The sequence below is a fragment of the Kwoniella shivajii genome, chromosome 7, assembly GCF_035658355.1.
Source record: "Kwoniella shivajii chromosome 7, complete sequence".
NCBI classification, from domain to species: Eukaryota; Fungi; Basidiomycota; class Tremellomycetes; order Tremellales; family Cryptococcaceae; genus Kwoniella; species Kwoniella shivajii.
Genome location: NC_085914.1, coordinates 1,730,711 through 1,753,676, shown reverse-complemented (window position 1 = coordinate 1,753,676; position 22,966 = coordinate 1,730,711). Strand labels below are relative to the sequence as shown.

Below are 22,966 nucleotides of genomic sequence, written 5' to 3'. Positions count from 1 at the left end.
TGCCTATCTTTAGTGGGCAGTGGTTCATTAAGTTCAAATGCGCTCCAAAATACATCGATCAGATCATATATAGAAATTCAAACACTCCAGGAGGCTTGTTATCACTATCAACATTTCTACAGCTGGTATCTGAAACCACCTTCAATTTGAAGTTGCGTAGGACCATGTTTACCCATATCCATACTTCTCTCAATTTTCCTATTCTGATTTCTGAGATACAGATAAGTCCCTGCTGCACAAAAGATGGCTCCTACTGCAGCTGCCAAATCAACTGCGAAAGCAGCGATATATCTTGGAGAATCGTAATACAAATATGATGTCCATATATTCGGCGTGTTACAGATCGAATTGATCAGAGCGTAAACTATAGCTCTTTTGATTGCTGGTCCAGTCATTGATGATGAGATCCAAGATAAGATTACGGTTGATGCGGCATAAAAGGATGATGGTAATATACACATAGCAAAGTATCGAGCACCGGTACTGGTTGTTGAGACCGCAATGACGTTTCCGACAACAATGAAACACATTGGTATGATAACATGTAATGTACGTTCGTTCTTCTTGTCCGAATGCCAACCGTTGATGATGATCACGAAACAGCAGATGACGTAAGGTGGACAACTGATGGCGAGTGTGATTGTTCGATTCTACGAAGAGAATTTACACCAATGTCAGTTGGCGCTGTCTTCTAATTATGGTAACGAGGTGCTAATAATAAGTAATGAGAATGTAAGAACTCACAAAGCCCAGCCCAGCGAGTACCACAGGGAAGAAATTGGTAACAGAAGCTGCAATGAAGTCTAATTGCAGAACCAAACATAGTAGCCAAGTCTTAGGATCTGTCACTGCCATTTTGAAGGCTGTCCACACTGTCACCTCGTCGGTGGAGTCCTTTGATGATCGGTCGATTTGCAATTTATAAATCAACCGCTCTCGCTCTTGAGGCGTGAGCCATCTAACAGTTTCTGGTGTGTTAGGAATAAATGTAGCGAATATGACAGCTAAACCAATGGTCATGACACCTTCGACAATGAATAACCACTACAAATAGATGAGATCAGTTTGAACAGGGACATCCTTCCAGTGAAAGAAAAGATGAGACTTACTCTCCATCCTGCAATTCCATGCACGCCATCGAGCTCCAATATAGCTAAAGCAAATAATCCACCAAAAGCATTACCTATCTGAGATCCGGAATAGAAAATGGCTGATCGTAGAGCCATGCTTTGTTTCGTGTAGAAGCATGATACAAGGAAAATTGAGCCTGGCAAGAAAGCAGCTTCCGCGAATCTGTACGAGAACGTCAGCTCCTGGGCTATATTTGGACTTGCATATCCCATGCAGAATCATATTCACGAAGATCTACGGCAAATGGGATGATGGAGGACTTATTAGAAATATACTCACCCTAGCATGGTTCGACATACTGCTAGACCCGCGAAAGACTGTACCGCACCGGTACAAGCTGAAATCAAGCCCCAAACTCCGCACATGAAACAAATGTCTGAACATGGTGCAGGAATGTGTCAGTCCACCTCCGCATATTCGGTTCGAACATATCATGAGTACTCACATATACCGGGATACTTGATTTTAGAAACAATCATATTTGATGGTATCTGGAGTGAAACGTATCCAGCGAATAAAACGGATACTGCCGTATTATATTGGGTAGTAGACAGGTTCAGATCCTTTGATATTCCAGCTATTTTAGCACTCGATATATTCTGTCTGTCCAAGTAATTTCTATACAGGGATAACACGATCAGACCAATTTCCAATCATATAGGGGACTTTCGGAAATTGTTTTTGTGGGAATATAGACAAGCTTACAGGATGTAAAGACAAACAAGCACGGGCATAAGTAACCAATCGATCTTCCTTGTGATTGCTCTATCTAAAATTCGAAGCTCTTCTTGATTTAAATGCTTGATAGATTCCGGACACTTGACAGCTAGATGACGATCTACATGATCATTGTATTTCTCAATAGCATGATGATCGTCGTCTACATGCTCAACTGTTTGATCCGATATCTTGAGATCGTCTACTTTAGGCTGATGAATCTGCGGAGATGCCATATTGTCTTGCGGTTTGTACGAAAACGCTCCAGTAGTTGAAGATAAAGCGGAAAGGACAATCTGTTTGTCGATCACAATATATAGGGAGACATAAGTTGAACAGGAGGTTGAGTGTCTGGAATTGACTTGAATCGCTGAAAAGCCGACTGGTATTATCAAAATCCCATGCGGTATCGCGAGAGGCAATTAGCGGGCATTTCCTTCCTATCTATTCTCAGACGCGCAAAACATCCGCTCCCCCACTCGAGTGCCCCACTTTATGTCCCATCGTGTTTGTGAGCTCCAAGAATCCCTTAGATCATGAAAGAGGACGGGAAGACCGGGACGCGGTCTAGCCGCCGGAAATATCGCACCCCACTTCGCTTAAAAAGGTGACGTGACTTGATCTCCACTTTTGGTCAGCTCCTATCACGTTTCAGAGAGTGGGGGAATACCGACAAAGGCATCTTAAGCCAACCAGTGAATCCCGAAGATTGTGAGATTTAGGAGAGATGAAGCTGTACTAGGATCCATGGAGGAGGCTAAATTTACCCCATAAGCTTTTCCTTGGCACTTATATTTCAGAACTCTTATGCCAATATCACTCTGAATTCGCCCGGACATAATAGAGCTTTAACCGAATTGTTTTGCCCCACTCGCTAATCAGGTATTTGGAACATGATTCGCTCACTGCATGTACATGATAATATGGCAACAAAAGGTTACAGTCTCAGTACACGTTCTGCGTGTTCATTGCATGACATTTCCAAAATTCATCCCTCCCAGATGACTTCCACTCCCTATTCCCATCCCACCCATCCCTATACCCATACCATAAGGCATCTCCATGGGGATTTGATTGTTGTTTCCATTGGTCTGGTATCCATTTAGTGAATGATCACCTATATCAGCGAACAAGTTCTGCACATCACCCCCATTCCATTGATTGTTTCCTTGCTGAGGTACCGCAGCAATCGGCGTGTCAAGATTTAGCCCTACCCAAGGGAAATCACTCAAAAAGAAATCTAATTCATTACTTAAGCCAGAAGTCAGAGCTGGATCGACTGGCATATTTGTGGTAACATTTTGAAGTACGGGATCGATTGGTGGATTGGCCGTTGCTGGTGGCAAGGTCTGATCAGTTGTAGGAGCCGATATGGACAATCCCGTGGGCATGACCATGTTGTTGGAGGATGATGGTGGTGGAAGCAGCTGACAAAGTCGTCGAAGGTACCAGGCGTGTAAGGTCGGCGAATCAGATGCGTAAGCGGATGCCGCATCTAGCGCATCGGCCACTTTTGTGATCAGACGTCGGCAGTGATCAACCTCATGAGTTTCAAACTTGTAAGGATGTTGTCCACGACACAGCTAGGCGGACAAAGACCCATCAGTCGAGCTCAGACAGGAGACCGATTGACATGGGACAGCTCACAGTTGAAAGCAGAGTTGCAGCGTAAAGCGCAAAATGCAAGAAAGTATCCGAGGCAAAAGTTAATTGAGTCCTATCAAGACTTTCGATCCTCATCAAGACCGTAGTGGCAGCATTCAAACAATGATGAAAGGCGGGTATGGAAGAAGGGGAGCCGAGGTCAATTTGATCTTGAGGTGGCAGTCGAAGAGTTTGATTGACAATCAACAGGTTCAGGTTGAGTCGTAAAGACGCGGTCCATACTCGAGGTTTGTTGACATGACTAGACGTTCCACCAACTGGAGAGTGGTCAGCTCAGCTATGAAGACTCGTGTGATGGGTCTGATGAAACATTGCAAAAGCGAAATTAGAGGAGCGATTATGCACGCACCATCTATGATATCCCTTATCCAAGCTTCTGAACACACGTCCCAATCCTGATTCATTGTTTTAGTCAACAAGCTCAAGGAAAGAGCACTGCGGTAGGATGCTTCGACTGGTCCTGAGCCCACAAGAAGATCACGATAATGTAAGTATTTGCGACGCAACTCGATTGAGCATACTAGCTGAGTATCGCGCAATATCATATCAGGTCTAGCGCGTTTCAGCCAATGATGACTGTAGCAAAAGTGGAATGATGAATTGTCAGCGCACGTCCCAGCCATGTGGGTATCCACGTCACTTGCGTACTCACGCGGTAGCGATTAATGGATCTGATTGCTGGATCAACATTGGTTGCTGGAATTGCATATTGAAGATTGAATTCGCGAAGAAGAGGCATAGCCTGTGTACTTTCGTTAGTGTAAGATATTCTGGCAGTATAGATCATGTGGTAGTTGAACTCACCAAACCCGTTGCCTAGACCTCAATCTCCTTTGCTCTTCCTCCGTCAACTTATTCATCTCTTCCACAGTAAGGATACATCCAAGGTTCAATTCTTTGCCCAGCAAGACAGCCTAGGAGAAAGACGACAGTGATCAGTGCGATATCAGATCTTTCAAAAGATGAAAAACTTACTCGGCTGATATGGTAGCCGGCTTTGTCATCCTCTGGTTCCTTGTTGAGACCTAAAATGACCATTGCCCGCACCACGTCAATGCTAGCGATAGCTTCGGCAAAAGCCCATGTCATATGATCTCGGGCAAGAACCAAGATTTGCTGATGGACCGATTGGGCAGATTCCGGTGAGATGGTCGAGCCGTCACCCGTGTGAGGAGTTAACGAGGACAAATAACGGGACGTAACGCATACTTTGAACATATCAGCACGGTGAGAACCAGGGCGCAGATGTTAGATAACGTACGAATGGATGTGTACAGAAAGGATGACTGCTCTCGAACAAAATCGTGGGTATGGAGAGTCGGGTCGAGTAGAGGCATTGAACTGTTGTAGTGCGTCATGTATCTAAAACCGCGATTTTGCGTTAGGACCGGAAGCACGAGTCGGGGATACGAGACCAGGACTTACAAGTGAAATAAAGCTCTGGCCTCTCCTTCATCAACAAAACCAGCTCTGATTGGATCATCTACCAACTCAGGACCTCGAGTCGGAACCGATTTCCCTTTCGCTGAAGACTTCTTGTTTGGATGTGACTCTCCCTTGCCCGCAACAACCCCGGGATTTGAACCTGCGCCATGATCACGACCGGTTCCACTATCACGCATCGCAGAAAAGTTGTTTTCTTTCACTTGATCTTGCTCGTCTTCGTCGCTCGATTCCTCGCTTTGCGAAGTATCCTCTCCCACCATATGCCTCAAAGACATTTGTCTAGATGGACGATAAACATCTTCCTTCTCTATTGATCTGTAATGTTGATTGGATTTGGGTTTGAGGTCAGTTTCATTGGAGATAAAAGGGAATCTGGGATCACCAAAAGATCTGAGTTGCGTCGTGCCATCTGTCCCGCTTTCAAGATAGGTTGACTTCGAGCCGGAAGATGGACCTGCATTTTGCTGTGCTGCCGCATCTTCGGGAAATGAAGTTCCGGCCAGTAACGGAAGTCTAAGTTTGCGGGCAATGGGATTAGCCATCTACCATCTACTCGTACTTCCAACAATCGTATTGCGGCAAGTGAGATAATCGCATGTGCAGATGTCACTCACGGTCGCTTCCTTTTTCTTCCTCTGTTATGCTTTGCGAATTCACAAGCAAGGTTCATTCTTTCACATCTCGAACACGGAAAGAGATGCTGTGGGTCATCCGCGTGAGGGTGACATCGTATCTAATGTGCGTGTTGGAAAGCCTTGATCAGTTTGGTATCCATATGCATGAGTCAAGCAAGATATCGTAATCCACCTTGTGTCTCCTACATTCGTTACATGCTTCTCTACCTCGGTCTACTTTACCGAGTCGTCTCTTGGGTGTATCATCATCTTCGTCCTGATCCTGCGAGTCCTGCTGCTGGTGTGCCCTCTTACGTATATCTGATTGCTGCTGCATGATAGCAGACGATGCCTAAGGATTAACGATGCGATTTGGTGTTCAGACTTATCGTATTAAAGACCGATATATCGGTCGATTAAGAAGCAAAAGGAATGGGAAGGGGAAAGGGTAAAAGGTAAAAGAGAAATAACCAAAACAAGAGAAAATAAGGGGGAAATGGAAAAGAAGGGGTTGTTTGATTACGTAATGATTCGATGTCTTTTAAACCTGCTTTTGCATCGGTGAATCAGATATCAGGCCGGGTAATACATAATAATAGAGTAATAGTAATAATACTCGCATGATAGGTATCCTGTTCATGTACCTGGGAGATCTCGGCAATGCCGTCGACAAAGGAATTCACCGTTCTAACTAGATTTCGGATGGGATGAGACCAGAGATTCAAAATACGACTCAGAAGCAAATTCCTTTCAGTCAATCGAAACGGATATAAAGACGATCGGTCTAACCTGATCAGACCACTTTTTCCTCCTCTCGTTTTGCATTAGCACAATCCCATCGTCACTTCCGCTTAAACCATTGATTAAGATGTACGACGCTGTTGTTCTTGGCTCTGGCGGTAAGTTCCTTTTTATCCTCTGATTCAAGCCCGTATCTGATTTCATTGACACTTGAACCACTCCCTTAGTACTCGGATTATCAATCGCTCGAGAGCTACATCAAAGGGGTGTCAAAGTGGCAATCGTAGCTAAAGATCTTGCTGAGGATTCAAACAGTGTTGGATTCGCTAGTCCATGGGCAGTAAGTCAAGTCAAAGCAAATCCTTTCGCCGATGGAGTCCTTTGACTCATGTTATGGGGTTGAAATTAGGGCTGTAATTGGTTCTCATTTGCAACTGGACCTGATGACCCAGCTGCAGAATGGGATAGAATCACTTATTTAGGACTTGACAAATTGGCCAAAGAACGTCCCGAGCTATGTGAGAAAGTTCAGGTTTATAACGTATGGGAGAGACCGAAGCCATCAGGAAGTGAACCTTGGTTCAAGGATTTGGTCGCAGACGTGAGTCAATGATGTGATTGAAATCTTTTGAAATCTCTCGAATGCTCTTTTCTGATGCACTCATGTGACAGTTTCAACAAGTCGCTGGAACATCATCAAACCCTTTACCAGGTAATAAACCCTTTGGTACCAAATTCAAATCGTATATCATCCATGCACCCGAATATACCGCATATTTAGGTAAACAAGTCAGAGCACTTGGTATACCAGTCATACGAGCTCGCGTATCATCGCTCGATGAGGTATACAACATCCCTCAAATCGGCAAAGTCGACTTGGTCATAAACGCATCTGGATTGGGAGCGAAAACTTTGATAGGTGTTGAAGATGCAAAAGTGTATCCCGCCAGAGGTCAGACAGTGTTGGTCAAAGCCCCAAATGTGAAAGAATGTATAATGCACACGGAAGGGTTCAATGCGGCTCCATTGGGACCTGGAGAGAGTGAATTTGGTCTCATCTTCTTTCGTTGATCTTCTGTCGTTGGCCCTTTGCCCATTGGTATCGCAGACTACCTTAGTTCGATGCTAACCGTTAATGACCCCTAGAACCGCTCCCAGAACCGGCGTATATGATCCCTCGGCCTGGATCCTCCGGACACGTTGTTCTCGGTGGACATTACTTAGTGTCAAATTATTCCACATTACCGGACTTGAAAGAAGCAGAACGAATCCTGAAGGATTGTTATAATCTCTGTCCCGCACTTGCTGGACCGAATGGAAAAAGCTGGAGAGATATAGAAGTCGTGGCTCACAACGTCGGACTAAGACCTGCCAGAGAAGGAGGTGCAAGAATCGAATTGGAACAAAGACAAATCGGTCAAGGTGGCTCAAATCAGGTCGCCCCTAAATCAACGGATTATGGTAGGAAAGTAGCAGTCGTTCATGCGTATGGAGTCGGATCAGCAGGGTGAGTTTTTCAAATTATGACTTTCTGACATGGTCTCTCCACTTGTACTATCCAATCTCACATCAACCCCTGTCCTGCGTGCAGTCAGGAACTCCAGAGCTGATACAATCGTTTTAGCTTCCAAGGGTCTTTGGGAATAGCAGAGAAAGCTTCTGATTTGGCTGAGAAATACTTGAAAAAAGCAAACTCTTCTCGAGCCAAACTATAAGTTTTGTAGACTACTGTCAGTTCATCAGTTTGTATCCGGACCGCGTGTCCAAGTCTACGGACTCTTAACTTGTACCGTTGTTGGTATCCCCTCAATACCTCACCCTTTTCGAAATATGCATGTAATGCGAGATTCTGGAGAGCAGTGCATAGCGGCGATGTGAATGCGCAAAGCAAAGACGCAGCCACATAATAGGTCAATAGGTTTCTCATGTGTCCACTCTTGACGCGACCTAGACGGCAACCCGTTTTCTCATAAAACCGAAGGCTTTCTTAGACTCAGCAATGGAATCATGGAAGACTAGGAAGATCGTTTACTTTCTTTCCCCCATTTTATTACGAGTACTCTCAAGAAACAAGAAAAAGACTTAATTTCACTACTTAAGTTTATAATTCCCCGAATCGGAGATTTAATTTTTGCTGGTAGATTTCTGAGAAAATTAGTACCAAATAAACTACTCGTAGTAGAAAACTTTTCATGATATTTTATCTTTTTACGGCGTTGTTTGGTGATATCGATATCATATGATGACATTTCATTCGAATCATATTTTGAACTTTCCTTACAAAATACTCTTAGACCATTGTCACAGATACAATAGCGAGTCAATCAATCTGAAAGTGATCATTCAGTCGAGGCAACTGCTCTCGAGTATACTACACCAATCCTCTAAGTGTTTGGAGCCGGATCACACATAGGGGAAAATGGGTTTCGCAGAATCCATACCACCTCCAGTCAAGGATAATTTCAACAAGATATGGACTTCGCCCAAAAAGAGATCTGCAGCTTTAGTGGTTATAATATGCGTGATATTGCTCATAACGCATACATTTGTCGGATCTTATAACTTCATGTGAGTCACAAACCAATTCGACAAACTGTGAAACCTAGTAGCAAGTGGGATTTGTAGTTGATAACTGGAAATTGGAATTTTTATCAACAGCTTGCCTTCTTCCGTTGCGGCAAATGCTGATTCGTTGAGAAATGGAGATTGGCGATCGATCAGTGACGTGGATATGTGAGTATTGGATATCCTCGTTTCAATAAATCCATGTTAGATATGACGTGAAGTCATGGATTGACGAACCAGTACTGATATCTGAGAATTTGGGCATAAACAGAGTTATATCTCATTTCAATGAAGATGTAAATATCATGAGAGAATCAATAAAATCAGTCACTTCAGTCCTGGATAGATTGTCGACTAAAAAATCCAGAAGAGTCATCATATATTCGAAGGGAGAGACCGATGATGACACCATGAAAGAAATGTTGGATATGTCAGATGAAGTTGTTAAAATCGAAAATGTCGGTAGAGAAGGTGAAACGTATCTAGTGAGTATCCACTGTCTTCTGTTCCATGTGTCTAAGACATAAATGAAAACCATACTGATACATATGGTCCATAGTCACATATAGTTCGAAACTATGAAAATCCAGTCACCAACTTGGCTCAGCATACGATATTTATGCAAGTGAGTATATTGCCTTGATCATAACGAGTTTTTCTCCTCGTCACTGTGCCTCGATGTGCCTTGCAGGCATGCAGGAAGTGTCCTTGGTCGTTGGACAAAATGAAACAGTCAAAGCTGATACGTTTTTTGCTTGCCATAGCCTCACGTAGCGTGGGATTGGCTATTCTTACCCCGTTTAGAAAAGAGTTTTCAACCTAACACTGGATTCTTATCTTTCGGTGTATACATTTCTCATATATGCGGAAATGATACACACGGTCAAGTTCATCCTAGAATGGCAGATATATATAGTATGTTTAGGCAAGATTTCTGTCCACCAGAATCCGTTCTCGTAAGTTTTTGTTCTCTTGTTTCTTCTCCCTTCTATAACCCACCCCCCATTCTTTTTTCAGTTTATGTTGCTGATACGTGTTGGTGGAAAACCAAAAACAGGGTACATGGGCAGGTCAATTCATCGTATCTCGTCAAAGGATATTAGAAAACTCTCTTAAATCTTACGTTAACTTGAGAGACAAGTTTCACGAACCAAGTGACCATTGGATATGGAAAGAAGGTTGGTGGAATAATGAACCGACAAATCCCACTTTAGGTGAGTTGGTGCATATATTCGGTCCAAATCTGTACGCGGCGCTGACTCATCTCAAAGGCCACGCACTGGAAAGATCATGGCCTATGATATTCGGCTGTACAGATCCTTCTTTGGAGAAATCATGTGAAGAAGCAGTGCCAGGGACTAGCTGCCAATGTCTAGACTAGAATACAATAACGAACATTACAATGAAATGAACTGATAGAGAAAAACAAAATCAAATACACGAACATGAACACGAAATTGAGCTGACAATACAATACACACACAAACTATATATGATACATGCATGTTTTGTTGTAATATATGCAAATAAAATGTTAAAAGTATGCTCTAGGTGGCGTGTATGAATCCGTCTGGAAGCAAGGGGTATATATGTAAAGAGTTGTGTTATCATAGTATGGTTTATCTTGCGTGTATTATTGTGATAAGTGTCCATCATTTCTTTGTTTTGCCTTATTCTTCTCCTGTGTGTTTGCACCGTACCTGCGGGCGATCGTTCAGTAGACACATTGTGACCGTGCTTCCGATCATAGAAGCCTTCTTTCGAGATTTTTCCTTCCGTTGACCCAATCAGTCTCATGTAAAGTCATTTCGGGAGTACCGAACAAAGCGTTGTCGACAGCTTCGACACCTAACATGAATGAATGATCTTGGTTACCACATTCGTATTTCCATGACCCAAATCTACCCCTTGAACGGATGTTGAATTCTTCTTTCAATCCTGGAAGAATCTGTGAGATCGCTCCGTCTCGACCTAGTGATGGTGTAGGACTGAACAGAATCATGTCAGTCTCTTGTCCATTGATTTCAAATGTTGCCTACTGGACGAAACACTTACTATCCGTGATCGAACCTTCTTTCGTATAAAGAGACGATTTCATCAGTAGGGAGCATCAATTCAGTTGATACTGATCCACGTATAGTATCCTCCATCAATGTCTCCAGGTTTACAGGCTTTTCAGAAGATTGACAAACTTCAAGCATAATACTCCAATATGGACCCTCCTTGACATCTTCGTCGTATGGTAAAGATGAGTCTGCCTTTCTTAAGGTGGGTAACTTGATATCGGATTGTGGGCAATTGAAAGGTGAATAGTTGGAGAAAATAGTTGCTCTATAGAATGGAGCATCATCTTCTGGGAAATACAACCAACCTACAACATGGACGAAAGTCAGCGAAACAGTGCATGGTCAGATAGTGAATCCTTTTGGATTGTACAGTACGCTATCAACACTCACATTTATCACCTATACGTTCGGGTCTTGTGCCTCTGATTCCGATACCTAATACGATCGTACTTGAATAGACCAAACCTTCCTTTGCGGCGACTTTCATCTTTGGAACTGTATTTGAGCTGGATGAATTAATATCCAAACAGTCCAATAAACCATCTAAAGCCATCGTAGAGATCAAATTTTGATATTTCACTTTACTGCCATCATCAAATTCAACCAATTTCTCCGGTCCGTTGATCTTCTTTACTTGACCTGATTTACCTAACTTGAATGTTTTTGTAGGAAGTTTGGCAGCTACAGCAGTCCAAATGCCACCTGTACCATCTTTCATTGGGAATTTGAACGTTGCATTAGGTCCCCAATTCCCTGCTGTCTCCCCTGTCAAAGCATTCTTGATTACAGTTCGAACATTAGGCGCCGCGACTCTTTCACCCAACCATTTACACTGCATCTAGAAACATGACATGCGGTGTCAGTGTCATGTTGGTACTTGTATTAGAGTCACCAAAAAAGATCACTTACATTGCTGGTCGGGGTTCCCCATACTTTGAAGTTATAAGGTCTCATGAATGAATCCGCTATTCCTTCACCCACGTTTCTCATAATCCATTCATCGAAGGTTTTTGGTTTATGTCCTGGAGTTTGAGCTCGATGTTCGGCAGCTGCTAATAGACCGTCGATGCATTTGACACGAAGATCAAGCGGTAATTGAGCTACGTTGTTTTGGTAAGGATCTGCATTGCAAGAGAAGGATTGACAAAGTCGTGAATATATCAGCTGTGTTATCAAAGAGCTTGTCTTTCAGAAGTCAGATCAATGACGAGAACTTACATGGTACCCATCTTCCTGCGACTCTAACGTAACTGATTCTCTGATGCGTACTCCAATCGTCTGCATTAGGTAGGGCACGATTTATAGCATCGTCGAAATAAGCATAATGCCTGTTGAGCGGACGTTCATGTCGGGATGATCAGCTGCAGCTACGTAGATCTCAAACGTCTCATGTAGATCATGTTTATCGTGATACTTACGAGAAGATAACGTGACCACCGACATCAAAGAAGAAACCTTCCTTGGTTAAATCTGTACTCGCTAATCCACCTGGAGCTTCGGCTGCATCTGCGATGAGGTATGGTCTACCAAGCTGATGAAGACGAGTAGCTGCTCCTAATCCAGTCTATAACAGGCCGAACGATAAGTGTCTGTTGACGCATGCTAAATATAGATATGCACTTACAGGTCCAGCGCCGATGACTAAAGTTTCCACTTGAGTCACTTCGTCTTCGACGGACGTATCGGTCTTCAGGCTACTTTGACGAGAGTGCTGAGAATCAAATGTTGTTGTACTCGAAACAGGTGTGTTTATTCCGGACATGATGTCGTTGGTCTCCGCTTATAGGTGATTGCTGATCGATTGATTGATTCTGTAGCGGATTGTTAGGTTGAAACACGTCGAATGCTCTTTTTTTCTCTACTTTGAAACTTCTGTAGATAAACTATCTATCTATCATGCATCGAAAAAGATCAGAAAGAGAGATGTCGAAGAACGTTTGTTGCAAGTGAAAATATAAAAATCAGGCCCTGTATTAAAAATTAGAAACTGCGAAATGTAGGAAAAAACCCCTATATGTTTATTACGTCATCAGATAACATCAAGAGGAAAAAACGCGTAAATAGTCTCTGTGAAGGGAGGATTCTGAGAGATTCATCGCAAACCAATGATAATGTAAGAGAGACGATCATGTAGCCACACCGCTGTCCCCTCTGGAAGATCCGTCAGATAGGTCCTCAAAGCGCCAGTTGCGACAACGAGGAGGGCTGAGGTCGGCACAGCGAGGCAGCAAGCGGGAGTGAGATGGGGGATCAGAAACAGAGCGGATGGAGGTGTGGACCACAAACAAGCAAGGCAAGTTCATGGCAAGCGGAGAAGGGGGAAAAGTGAAAGGTGAACAAATACTGAGCGGGAACTGTAGAAAATCTGTATATTTCTGGGTTTCACAAGAATCATCACCGCGATTTCAGGAGCTGAAAATAGAAAAAGTGTCCTTTCCATCAGCGACGGTGAGAGGAATGATCGACTGCCCGTTGTTCTGTTCCCTGGATCCAGAAAAGTAAGTTTAGAGGAAAATATACAACAGTTTTGTTCTCGGGAGAATTCACACGTCAGGTACAACTGTCTAAACAGTCAAGCAAAGGCATAAACCCTGCGAATCAATCCGGGTTGTCCTGGGTTTGGGCTATTTGGGAATGTCTGTACCGTGGTATTTGACCTGACATCATTTTGACCATTTGCTCGTAGATTTCTCTACAAATCTCCCAGTACGTAAAAGTGATGTTATGAGATGCTCTCCAAACTGCGGACATTCGATAAAAAAATTAAGCAGTACGAGCACATGAGAAACAGGTTTGTGAGGAGCAGATGTCAAATTCAGAGCTTGTTGATGCATATTCGAACGTTCTATTCATGAAACACACAAAAGCGCTGAAAGCTATTGGTTGACGGGCTCTCACTCTCAAATAATGGCTCTTGTTCGTTATAATCTAGTCATATATATACTTGTATCCGTATTACTATTACTAGGAAGTTATTTGGAATTCACCAGAGAACCTTCAATAGATCGACCACGGTTGTCATTTCTACCCAGTGCATACAATCTGAGCCCACCTGATCCATCGGAATCTGAAAATCGACATCTGTCACAGGATCAATGTATAGAAAGGTATCCCAAGCTTTACCACGAGGCAGATAGGGCGAAGGCATGGTATCATGCAAGAAAAGGTATAAGTAAAAGAATGGTCGATGAGGCCGAAACAGATGGAGGGAATGCCAGATTAGTAATCTTGAACAACAAGGTGAGTTTGAACTCGTTTGCCAAACTTGGGAAGTACCAATCGTGACGCTGAATATGTCTTGTCTGTGCGGATCTCAGTTATTCGTGAAAGCTTTTAATGGGGGAATCAATACTCGTACCCAAGCCGTTATCGCTGCAGTATATGCGACTTTGTTGACGAGTCCGGAGCCGCTGCCAGACGTTGAGTAAGTGACCGAATAAAGTACGTGTTTTAGTTACAGTCACGCTTACATATCTTACAGTTTCGTCGTTCAAACCAGTGATGCAGGGTCAGGTGATCATCCTCGATTTGTGCTTGACAGAAAATCCGAAGAAACAGCATTGTGGTTGATGCCAGGTGAGCTAGAATATTTGTTGTTTCTCATTAATGGAGAGCTCATGATCCTATATCTTTTCGTGTAGATTTCGGTTTCTTCTCTTGGCCTGAACCTGGGGTAGGGGCATATACCGAAGTCAGAAGCAAGACGCTAGCGTACGAACATGATCTAGGTCTCCGTTTGGGTGATGATATGGATGTACTGCATGATAGCTGGGAGAACAAGACTCAACAGTTGTTTTGGAGAGGTGTTCCACAGGTGGAAGTCAGGCATGTGAGTAATGTGACAGACTTGAGTCAGATTGCCGATTCTAATGGTAGTACAGGAATTACTTCGAGCAAGTGAGAATCAGCCGTGGTCAGACGTGAGGGCGCTTGATTGGGGAGCTATAAATCAAGATGAAGAAGGCAGGAAGAAGAATAATGGAGACTTGAAGAGTCCAGCTCAACATTGTCAATACGCATTCTTGGCCCACGTAGAAGGATGGGCATATAGTGGTCGATTGAAGTGAGTCCCGTTGCGTAATATAGTCTCCTTTTTGGGGTGTTGGCATGTATGCCAGAATGCTAACCTAATCAATGGAAATAGATACCTTCAGCAATGCCGCTCTGTCATAGTCACACATGAAATGGAATATATACAGCATTATCATCATCTATTCGTTGCACAAGACGGGGATGACAATCAAAACATGGTAGAAGTTCAGAGACCCTTGGAAGAACATCTCCCTAGTGTGATGGAAGAATTGTTAGATCCAAAAAATGAAGAAAAGGTACGAAGGATTGCGGATAATAACTGGAAGATGATCAGGGAAGGCTACATAAGTCCAGCTGCAAAGTAAGCTCCTTCCCCCAATACAATTCGTCTGTCCAGTATTTTTGCGATGCAATAGCTGATCCATCCATGATTCAGCGATTGCTACTTCCGTTATGCCCTAAGGGCCTATGCCTCAGCACAGACTTTCCAACCTTCACTAGAAGACAGATCAGCTCCATACGAGAGCTTCTTGTTGATGGGAACGACGCACTGGGATCCTCATCGATGACCGATTCGGAGCATGTGATACGATAATACACGAAATTTGATGAAACTGTATTTATAATGCGGTTTGTGGCTAAAATTGGTTGCATCGAAACGACAAATGAAAATTACAAACCAGAAAGCAGTGCGTTATTTTTCACGAAGCACAGGTAGAGCAGGCTGAAGAAAAATGGTAGATATAGATGTCTCTAGCTTAAAGCTTTTTAGACATATCATTCATTCCGTGTTCTTCGTCATTCTTTCCACCATATGTGATTTCACTAGGCTTATTCTTAGCATCTTCCCGGTATTCAGGGACTGTCTGAATCACCATCATGGTAGGGAATATACAAAGTATACAAAGAGCAAAGTTGATACCACTATAGAAATCCGCATGACCGTTAGATGCAAACGACAGGCTCCATTGAAGGTAGAAAACTCACAGGGGAACCCATTTGGCTTTCACATTGGAATTGATGCCGTAAGAAACAGCTTGACCGACAGCTTCTACACATCTGAAAATGCCTCCGTTTCGAGCATTCCCTTGAACGTCGACAACGAAACATGATATAAGCCAGTAGATGTACTGAAGTGCGAAAATAAACTATCAATATCTCTCGAGCTTACGTTTGTCTAGAGCGATAAAACTTACTGATTGACAGAGATAAGCGCAAATCTGCTGAATAAGCAAGGGAAGGTATGCTACGGCCCATCCTGAAGAATCCCAATCATGCTTGGGAGCTGTAGTCATAGCGTAGAATTTGGCTTGATTCGCACAGATCCACGCGAAAGTGGCAATTGAGGGTATCATGAAAACCCAAAATCCCACATGAGCCCTAGTTCGTTGGTTCATCCTCTTATTATCAAGAACGAAACGACCGTACAATCCGGTGAAACTACGCACCGCGGTTCATCAGCTATCATGATGGAGCTCTCGAGTAGCAGAGGGGTGAGAAGACTTACATGACTATGGATGCTGGTACAACAAAAGACGAAAGAGCTCTGGCTCTTACTGAGAAATAATTGGCGAGGTAGGTAGACATCACACCCCCCAAGAAGTAAGAGTAGAACGCGATGGGAGCGAATAGCATCATTCGTGGATGGATGATGGCTTTCCATAACAACATCATTTCTGTCTTGATTGGCTTCTTAGCGGGTAACAAGATAGGTACTCCATCCGATCTCCTGACTTTTTCTGGCGAACAGATGAGGAAACTGACTGGGAAACCCACTGCCTCGATACCGACGAAAATGAGATAAGTCGAAGTAGCGATAGCTCCAGCGGCTGCGTTCTTGGCGCTACAGAAATTTGTCAATCAGAAAGGTAGCCTTAACTTTATGTATGAGTCACGACGTACTTTCTGGAAAGAGCGATAGAGCCACCGACGAGTTGTCCGAGATTACGAGCGCCTACCCAAATGGCAAGGTAGCTGGAAAAGATTGTCAGCGAATTCCTTAGTCTTAAACCGAGGGTACCTATACGACTTACTGTCCTCGTCGACCCTCTTCAGGGTAACTCAATATGATAGCCGCTTCAGCGACGTACCAGAATCCGAATCCTAATCCATAAAGGAAACGTCCAAAAATGAGATACCATTGAATACCATACTTTGAGTTGACATAATATGCCGAACCGTTTATTGCGAAAGTCGATGCACCAATAATGAGCATGAGACGGATACCCATCCTAGAAGCGAGAGGACCTCCGAATAGGGATATGAGAGCAGTCGCAGAGTACGAAGCTGCTTGTGCGGCACCTGAACGAATATAGTATTTTGTTAATCTTTTTTTGTCTTCCAATTTCTTTACTTCTTTCAGCGCTGATCGTGATCAAAGCGATCTGACCGCCATGGGATATCACTCACTGACAGTATACGGGGTCGCTTGTCCTCCCCCACCAAGGCCAGAGATAGCATCTGCCATTGCTGGTCCACAGAAAGCAAGAGCGGAGACCACGCAAATTTGAAAGAGGGAGCTCCGATAAAGCTTATCCCATTTATTTTTGGGTGGCGGTGGAGTTGGTAGTACATCCATCTCTTCAGGCTCATGAGGCAGGTCGTACTCAGTCATAATCGCATGCTGCTGTGCCGTTCTACTATCTGACATCTTGAATGTATCAATTTCGGTGAGAGAGAGACAGAAGGTGGGAAAAAGGGAAAGCATGAAATATTCGAAAAATAGCCAGATTAGTATAAATGACTCAATATGCTAGAGCGGTGACCTGAGACATTCTGACAGATCAGCTTATCGGATTCGACTGAAGGATAAAACCTGAAGCTCAAGTAGCTCCAAATGGTACACCATAACGGTGGACAGACTACGGTCCGGCATACTGACTTTCAGGATTCCTCCATTGATTAGCGACGGTTCACATCGTACTGTAATTCCAGGGTGTCATATTTCGGACGCTTCGGCACGGACAAAACCGATGGAGAAAGTCAAATAATACTTTGAGTCAGTAGATACCACTTGACACAACCCCTCAGAAGCGCTTGATCAGTTTGCTTTCACTACTCGTATATGTAAGTCATGAGTGTCGAGGCTGAACCGGCTATGCCGCTGATCATTCTGACTCTCCATTGGGACGCCGCGCTCTCCACTCTTGTCAGACAGATAAAGATTCACTCGTGTTGCGATAACGCTTTGTTACCGCTTATCTCAAAGCATCTTAACAGGGTTTTACAGCCTAAGTGCGACAACGTCAAGTATGGTTCAAAAATCCATCCCTACCATACAAACTGTTCCTGCAACGGCTCCTATTGCGCAAATTGTGGAAATATTGCATAGAGATGGTGTGATTGTGCTATCTGATTATGTAAGGGTATTCTTTCCCAGATTACAGGAAGATCTTGTTGATTTTGAATGGTATAGGCAACAGAAGACGAAATCGATGCGTTGAACCAGAAAGCTGCTCCTCACTTCGACAAAGCCGCTAGAGAGTTTAAGCCCGATGACAAGTTCAAGGGGTTTCGAGCTTCGAATACCACCGTGTTCTACGATCTCATAGGTGCCGTACCGGAGGATACTTCGAAGCTGTGAGTTCAACGATGTCGAATCGTTCGGGGACATCTACGCTGATCGGTATCAAACACAGATTACAACGGAAGGTCTGGCATCAAGGTAAGCTCGCGATGAAATCAAAGTCTGTCGGACTTCCCGTTTATCGCTAACAAACTGCCTCCGCAGTCATGGCTGAATTCCTTTCCCCAGAAACTTGGGAGGTAAGTGCGACCGAGCATGATCTCTGTTCTTGGTAGGCTTACAGTTAGCTCTCAGTGGTACGGTGAGCAGAAAGAAGTCAGAAAGGGTAGTTGTAAGTAACCTGTATTCTACCAACTAAAGTCACGGCACTCAAACGTTGATTATCTTCCCAGACTGGCTTCACACATCTATCGCCTACAAAGTTGGTCCAGGTGCAGGAAATCAAGTATTGCATAGGTAAGTCGTATATCCTGGATGCACCAGCATTCTAGAATTTAGTACTTAAAGTCAGATTCCTTGCCCCAGAGATTCCAACTCATCTATGGTACAAAGAACCGGACCGGAAACACCGCCTACTATGGGTAAGCGGACTGGTGACAGGGAGATCTGACTGTGATTGACCATACGTCTCAGTGTCCACGTTCGTTGCGGGAGTTGACGTGACAGCAAAGAACGGCGGAACACATGTGATACCTGGTCAGTGCGATTTACTTTACTAGCGAGCGTATTGAGCTGATTGACCGCATCCATAGGCTCACACTTGTGGCCACAAGATCGTGCACCGAAGCAAGAAGATTGCTGCACAGTCGAGATGAAGAAAGGTGAATTGACGCTGGCTTCACTAATCGCTTGCTTTGTCTGATGTCGGGATACATAGGATCTTTGGGTATCTGGCTTGGTAACATTTTCCACGGTGCTGTAAGTCTAACACAGTCTATGTGGGTGATCCTCTTGCTAACAGAACGTATAACAGGGAGCGAACACTTGTGAACCCAGTGATCCAACTGCTTTGCGAATCATATATGGTCTTTTCGCAACTAGCGATAATTTCCGCCAAGGAGAAAACACAGTCTTAGCTTGTAAACCAGGAGAATACATGAAGATGGCACCTGAAGTACTAAAGGTATTAGGCTTTTACAAAGGATCTTCGGGAACAGGAGCTTTGGGTGGGAAAGATCCGATCAAAACTTGGTCCGGTTTACAGGATTATCAAGGTGGAGAATGGATCTACAAGGGTGCAGCTTAGTCTGCATAATATTGCTTCGAAAACTACACTATCGATTGAACCGACTGTATGTATGGATCGTTCGTACAGTTGCGCTCGCAGAGCTGTGATCTCGGATATCACAGCGACACCACATAGTCTACAGGGAGTCCAAAATTACGGTGGAGTTCAGAATGCTACATATCTATTGTTTCCGTTCCAGTCGTGCCCATATGTGAATTCGGCCTGTGTTGATGGAATCACATGCCAAGTCCCAAACGTGTCTCGGGCCGGATATTCTCATGCATATTGGTGCTGTCAGCTTTCCGACTGGATAGGCGACGGCTCGCTCACATTTGAGGTGTCAATGATAAACGGTCGGAAATCCCGAACAATTAGTTCTTTCTGGGTGTATCGATATCCGAAAAATGAGCTGATCAAACCTAATCCCCTTGATAGCTTATCTCTTCTCGACGAGGGAATAGACTGGTCAAATGGCAATGCCGGTCATACCTCTTCATCTCATTGGCCGATCTAGAAGCTCATGATAAGGAGTGTCAAGCATGTGAGCCTATGATTGGTGGGTAATCTCAGCATCCAAAGGAACGTGTTATTTTCGGCGACTCAAGCTTTCAAAAATCCTCAACAACGAATCACCAGGCTAGATTTTTTCTATCGATCATTGGTTACATGTGCCTTTTTCGCTAAACGTGATTTAATAGCTCCTGAAAGATTCTGGCGATCCCGCTGCTAACGGTTTCCATTCAATTGGATCGCTGAACTGGATCACCAATTCCCTGTTATCCTTGTTTCCGCCCAGAAATCACACCTTTCTTTCGTACCTATCTGCTGAGCACCTTGAGAGATATATGAATCGCTGATATTGGCGATGGTTACATTGAGTACTTTGTATTCCCCTTTTGTGACATATAGTGGCCAAGAAGGATCGTTTTCTGGCTGAACATCTCGAAGGTTGTTAGGAGAAGATGTCGTAATTAGTGATACGATAGAACCTATGTATGATGAGTATAGAGTAGGTGAATTGGGTGAAAGTGTATTATCTACAACCTCAAGTTATTAGCCACATAAGCGCTGTGGTCATCAAGTGATTAGTAGACCTACAGAAGTAAGGGAATTCATATGCGTTGTCTATATAAAAATGCGAGGTCAATTCGGTAACGCCAAAATGTTGTCGACGGGACAACAACGTACCTCTTGCATGAACAGCATCTTTTACTGCATATAGATATCTCCAACTATTTTGATTTGTATCCAATGTCCAATCGACCGGACTACACGAGATGTTACGTGTGATATTGATATTTAGCTTGATTCAACCAAACCACGTTTCATGCCTCGATCCCATGTAGAAACTCACCACGCGAAAATGACATCTTGATAAATCTCAGCTCCTCTGGCATGATTATCGACAAAGTCCTTGAGAGGGTACAGATCCAATACACGTTGTACTTGTTCACTGCCTTCTGTCAAAGGAAAATCAGTTGTCAGGTAATTAGATAATCTCGAGTCTGCTTCAGCTGAGATATTCGTCAGGTTTGATGGGGGTGTTAATGAAGTAGGAACGAATCCTGATCCATCATTGAAATTTGATCCACCGATCATGTAAGACTATGCCCGTCAATCAAGATGTTAACATGAAAGCTACTACTTCTTCTTAGATATATCAAGGCGTTCGCTTGAACCGTTACAGGAAGCGCTGACTTACATTTGGAATTTGACCGTTCTTCAATCTTTCAGCTGTATTCCCGATTAAATACCCTCCTTCACCTTCGATACATGGCTCATAGGCAGATGGATGTTCAGCAAGGAGTTTCGAATCGAATTGATGACTTAGCGTCTTTAAAGTATCAGTGGACGTATTTCGAAGGCATTCCAGTGCGTTGTCACCTGAACAATTCGCCGCAGAAGAGAAATTGTTAAATTGCGTCTAGTGATTTGGCAAACCCTTATCAGCTATGCGCATGAAACACGCAGAGCTCAGATCAGCTGAAAAGGCTACCACTCACTTGCCAGGAAGTGGAATCGCATTTACCCATAGGTGTCAGATATGGACTGCTCATAATAACGTTTTTCCACAACTTCTCGTTTTTTCTTTGGGGTTCCGACTGAGCTGCTAATAAATGTAATATAGTTCCACCACCTGCGCTTTGACCCCAAATCGTGACTTTATCTTTATCACCTCCAAACTTCTCGATATATTGTTGAACCCATCTGAGAGAAGCTCTAGCATCCGTTATACCTGCGTTCAAACCGTGATCCTTGGCCATAGATGGGGATTGTAAAAATCCAAATGCAGCTAATCGATATTGAATGATCACTCCAATGAATGAATTATTGGAGAAATTGATCATTGGTGTTGGGTCAAATTCCCTAGCCGAGTTATCTGTACACAAAACGAGATGTCATTTTCGATGAGCAGTCTTGATATGGTAGAAAGAGGTCTACTGAAGAAGTCGACTTACGATCCCAGCCCCCTCCATGAATCCAAACTAACACGGGCAAATTGTCTGCATTGGGTGGTGCATATACATTCACGAACAAACAATCCTCTGAATCTACCGATTGTAAAGGATCGTACTGTGCTGCTGTGATTATGCCCTGATACGAACAGGTTGTCAGCACAACCCATAATCTTCATTAAACAGGGATATCTACTTACACCTGCAGTTCCTTGTGGACACTGTTTCGGAAACACAGTAGCGTTCAGTATTCCTTGATTTGTCTGATCCAAGGGAGGTTGAGCTTCTTTCCATCTATTCTGACCTTCAGTCGAAGCTCCGTATCTGACTCCAAGATAGATATCCAATCCTGAAGATTCATTGTGGTATCCTTGATAAGTAGCGTAAGGGAGTTTGACAATGGGAGAATCCCATCGACGTATCACAGTTCCAAGACAGAACGGAAGTAGAGCGATCAGTATATAATAAAGCTGGGAGACCATCTTTCCTGCAGATTGACGACAGAACAGTTGAACCTCATGGACGTAACAGATTTTATACCGTATTTATACAGCTACATACTAGCACAGGATCGTACTGAGTGAAGCATATGACATATTGGATGCGGCCCGTCGGTCCGTCGATCTTAAGCATCTTCGTGGAGAATCAGGTGATCAAGATGATCTTTGCTAGCTTGGATCTATACGAGTATCTCTATATTCGAAGTTCATCTGTCCCGCCGTCGTTGATGACGTTAAAGACGGACATCACCGAGTACGCTTCTTCAACCCATCATTAAC

The 22,966-nt window shown here is 43.7% G+C and overlaps 9 protein-coding genes across 9 annotated transcripts; 4 read left to right on the top strand and 5 right to left on the bottom strand.

Moving 5' to 3' along the window:
- Positions 1-116: 116 nt before the first annotated feature.
- On the bottom strand, positions 117-2,084 carry IL334_005752 (uncharacterized protein; the record flags this gene model as incomplete). Its single annotated transcript, XM_062937460.1, has 6 exons — positions 117-650; positions 745-1,044; positions 1,110-1,293; positions 1,411-1,507; positions 1,577-1,749; positions 1,837-2,084. 6 exons carry the CDS (start codon positions 2,082-2,084, stop codon positions 117-119), a joined length of 1,536 nt encoding a protein of 511 aa, XP_062793511.1.
- Positions 2,085-2,813: 729 nt separating this feature from the next.
- IL334_005751 (uncharacterized protein) lies at positions 2,814-5,910 on the bottom strand (the record flags this gene model as incomplete). Its single annotated transcript, XM_062937459.1, has 10 exons — positions 2,814-3,431; positions 3,496-3,770; positions 3,863-4,089; positions 4,166-4,255; positions 4,318-4,427; positions 4,489-4,721; positions 4,775-4,875; positions 4,939-5,472; positions 5,574-5,692; positions 5,767-5,910. 10 exons carry the CDS (start codon positions 5,908-5,910, stop codon positions 2,814-2,816), a joined length of 2,451 nt encoding a protein of 816 aa, XP_062793510.1.
- Positions 5,911-6,441: 531 nt separating this feature from the next.
- On the top strand, positions 6,442-8,029 carry IL334_005750 (uncharacterized protein; the record flags this gene model as incomplete). The annotated part of the gene is made up of 6 exons (XM_062937458.1): positions 6,442-6,472; positions 6,542-6,654; positions 6,724-6,915; positions 6,987-7,356; positions 7,461-7,821; positions 7,939-8,029. 6 exons carry the CDS (start codon positions 6,442-6,444, stop codon positions 8,027-8,029), a joined length of 1,158 nt encoding a protein of 385 aa, XP_062793509.1.
- A 704-nt stretch (positions 8,030-8,733) lies between these two features.
- On the top strand, positions 8,734-10,260 carry IL334_005749 (uncharacterized protein; the record flags this gene model as incomplete). The annotated part of the gene is made up of 7 exons (XM_062937457.1): positions 8,734-8,882; positions 8,973-9,047; positions 9,151-9,364; positions 9,439-9,504; positions 9,644-9,835; positions 9,937-10,093; positions 10,151-10,260. The coding sequence occupies 7 exons, from the start codon at positions 8,734-8,736 to the stop codon at positions 10,258-10,260; spliced, it is 963 nt and encodes a 320-aa protein (XP_062793508.1).
- Positions 10,261-10,623: 363 nt separating this feature from the next.
- IL334_005748 (uncharacterized protein) lies at positions 10,624-12,707 on the bottom strand (the record flags this gene model as incomplete). The annotated part of the gene is made up of 7 exons (XM_062937456.1): positions 10,624-10,867; positions 10,935-11,250; positions 11,336-11,783; positions 11,855-12,066; positions 12,164-12,273; positions 12,364-12,509; positions 12,570-12,707. The coding sequence occupies 7 exons, from the start codon at positions 12,705-12,707 to the stop codon at positions 10,624-10,626; spliced, it is 1,614 nt and encodes a 537-aa protein (XP_062793507.1).
- Positions 12,708-13,852: 1,145 nt separating this feature from the next.
- IL334_005747 (uncharacterized protein) lies at positions 13,853-15,546 on the top strand (the record flags this gene model as incomplete). The annotated part of the gene is made up of 7 exons (XM_062937455.1): positions 13,853-14,185; positions 14,263-14,369; positions 14,427-14,521; positions 14,587-14,774; positions 14,827-15,008; positions 15,090-15,338; positions 15,414-15,546. The coding sequence occupies 7 exons, from the start codon at positions 13,853-13,855 to the stop codon at positions 15,544-15,546; spliced, it is 1,287 nt and encodes a 428-aa protein (XP_062793506.1).
- Positions 15,547-15,735: 189 nt separating this feature from the next.
- On the bottom strand, positions 15,736-17,627 carry IL334_005746 (uncharacterized protein; the record flags this gene model as incomplete). Its single annotated transcript, XM_062937454.1, has 7 exons — positions 15,736-15,901; positions 15,965-16,107; positions 16,174-16,417; positions 16,485-16,820; positions 16,880-16,951; positions 17,011-17,278; positions 17,387-17,627. The coding sequence occupies 7 exons, from the start codon at positions 17,625-17,627 to the stop codon at positions 15,736-15,738; spliced, it is 1,470 nt and encodes a 489-aa protein (XP_062793505.1).
- Positions 17,628-18,228: 601 nt separating this feature from the next.
- On the top strand, positions 18,229-19,749 carry IL334_005745 (uncharacterized protein; the record flags this gene model as incomplete). Its single annotated transcript, XM_062937453.1, has 11 exons — positions 18,229-18,336; positions 18,393-18,556; positions 18,616-18,641; positions 18,708-18,742; positions 18,798-18,834; positions 18,896-18,959; positions 19,029-19,084; positions 19,137-19,199; positions 19,256-19,324; positions 19,381-19,421; positions 19,477-19,749. 11 exons carry the CDS (start codon positions 18,229-18,231, stop codon positions 19,747-19,749), a joined length of 936 nt encoding a protein of 311 aa, XP_062793504.1.
- Positions 19,750-20,493: 744 nt separating this feature from the next.
- On the bottom strand, positions 20,494-22,669 carry IL334_005744 (uncharacterized protein; the record flags this gene model as incomplete). The annotated part of the gene is made up of 8 exons (XM_062937452.1): positions 20,494-20,768; positions 20,830-20,856; positions 20,920-20,999; positions 21,086-21,336; positions 21,434-21,655; positions 21,735-22,111; positions 22,191-22,326; positions 22,388-22,669. The coding sequence occupies 8 exons, from the start codon at positions 22,667-22,669 to the stop codon at positions 20,494-20,496; spliced, it is 1,650 nt and encodes a 549-aa protein (XP_062793503.1).
- Between the last annotated feature and the right edge of the window lie 297 nt (positions 22,670-22,966).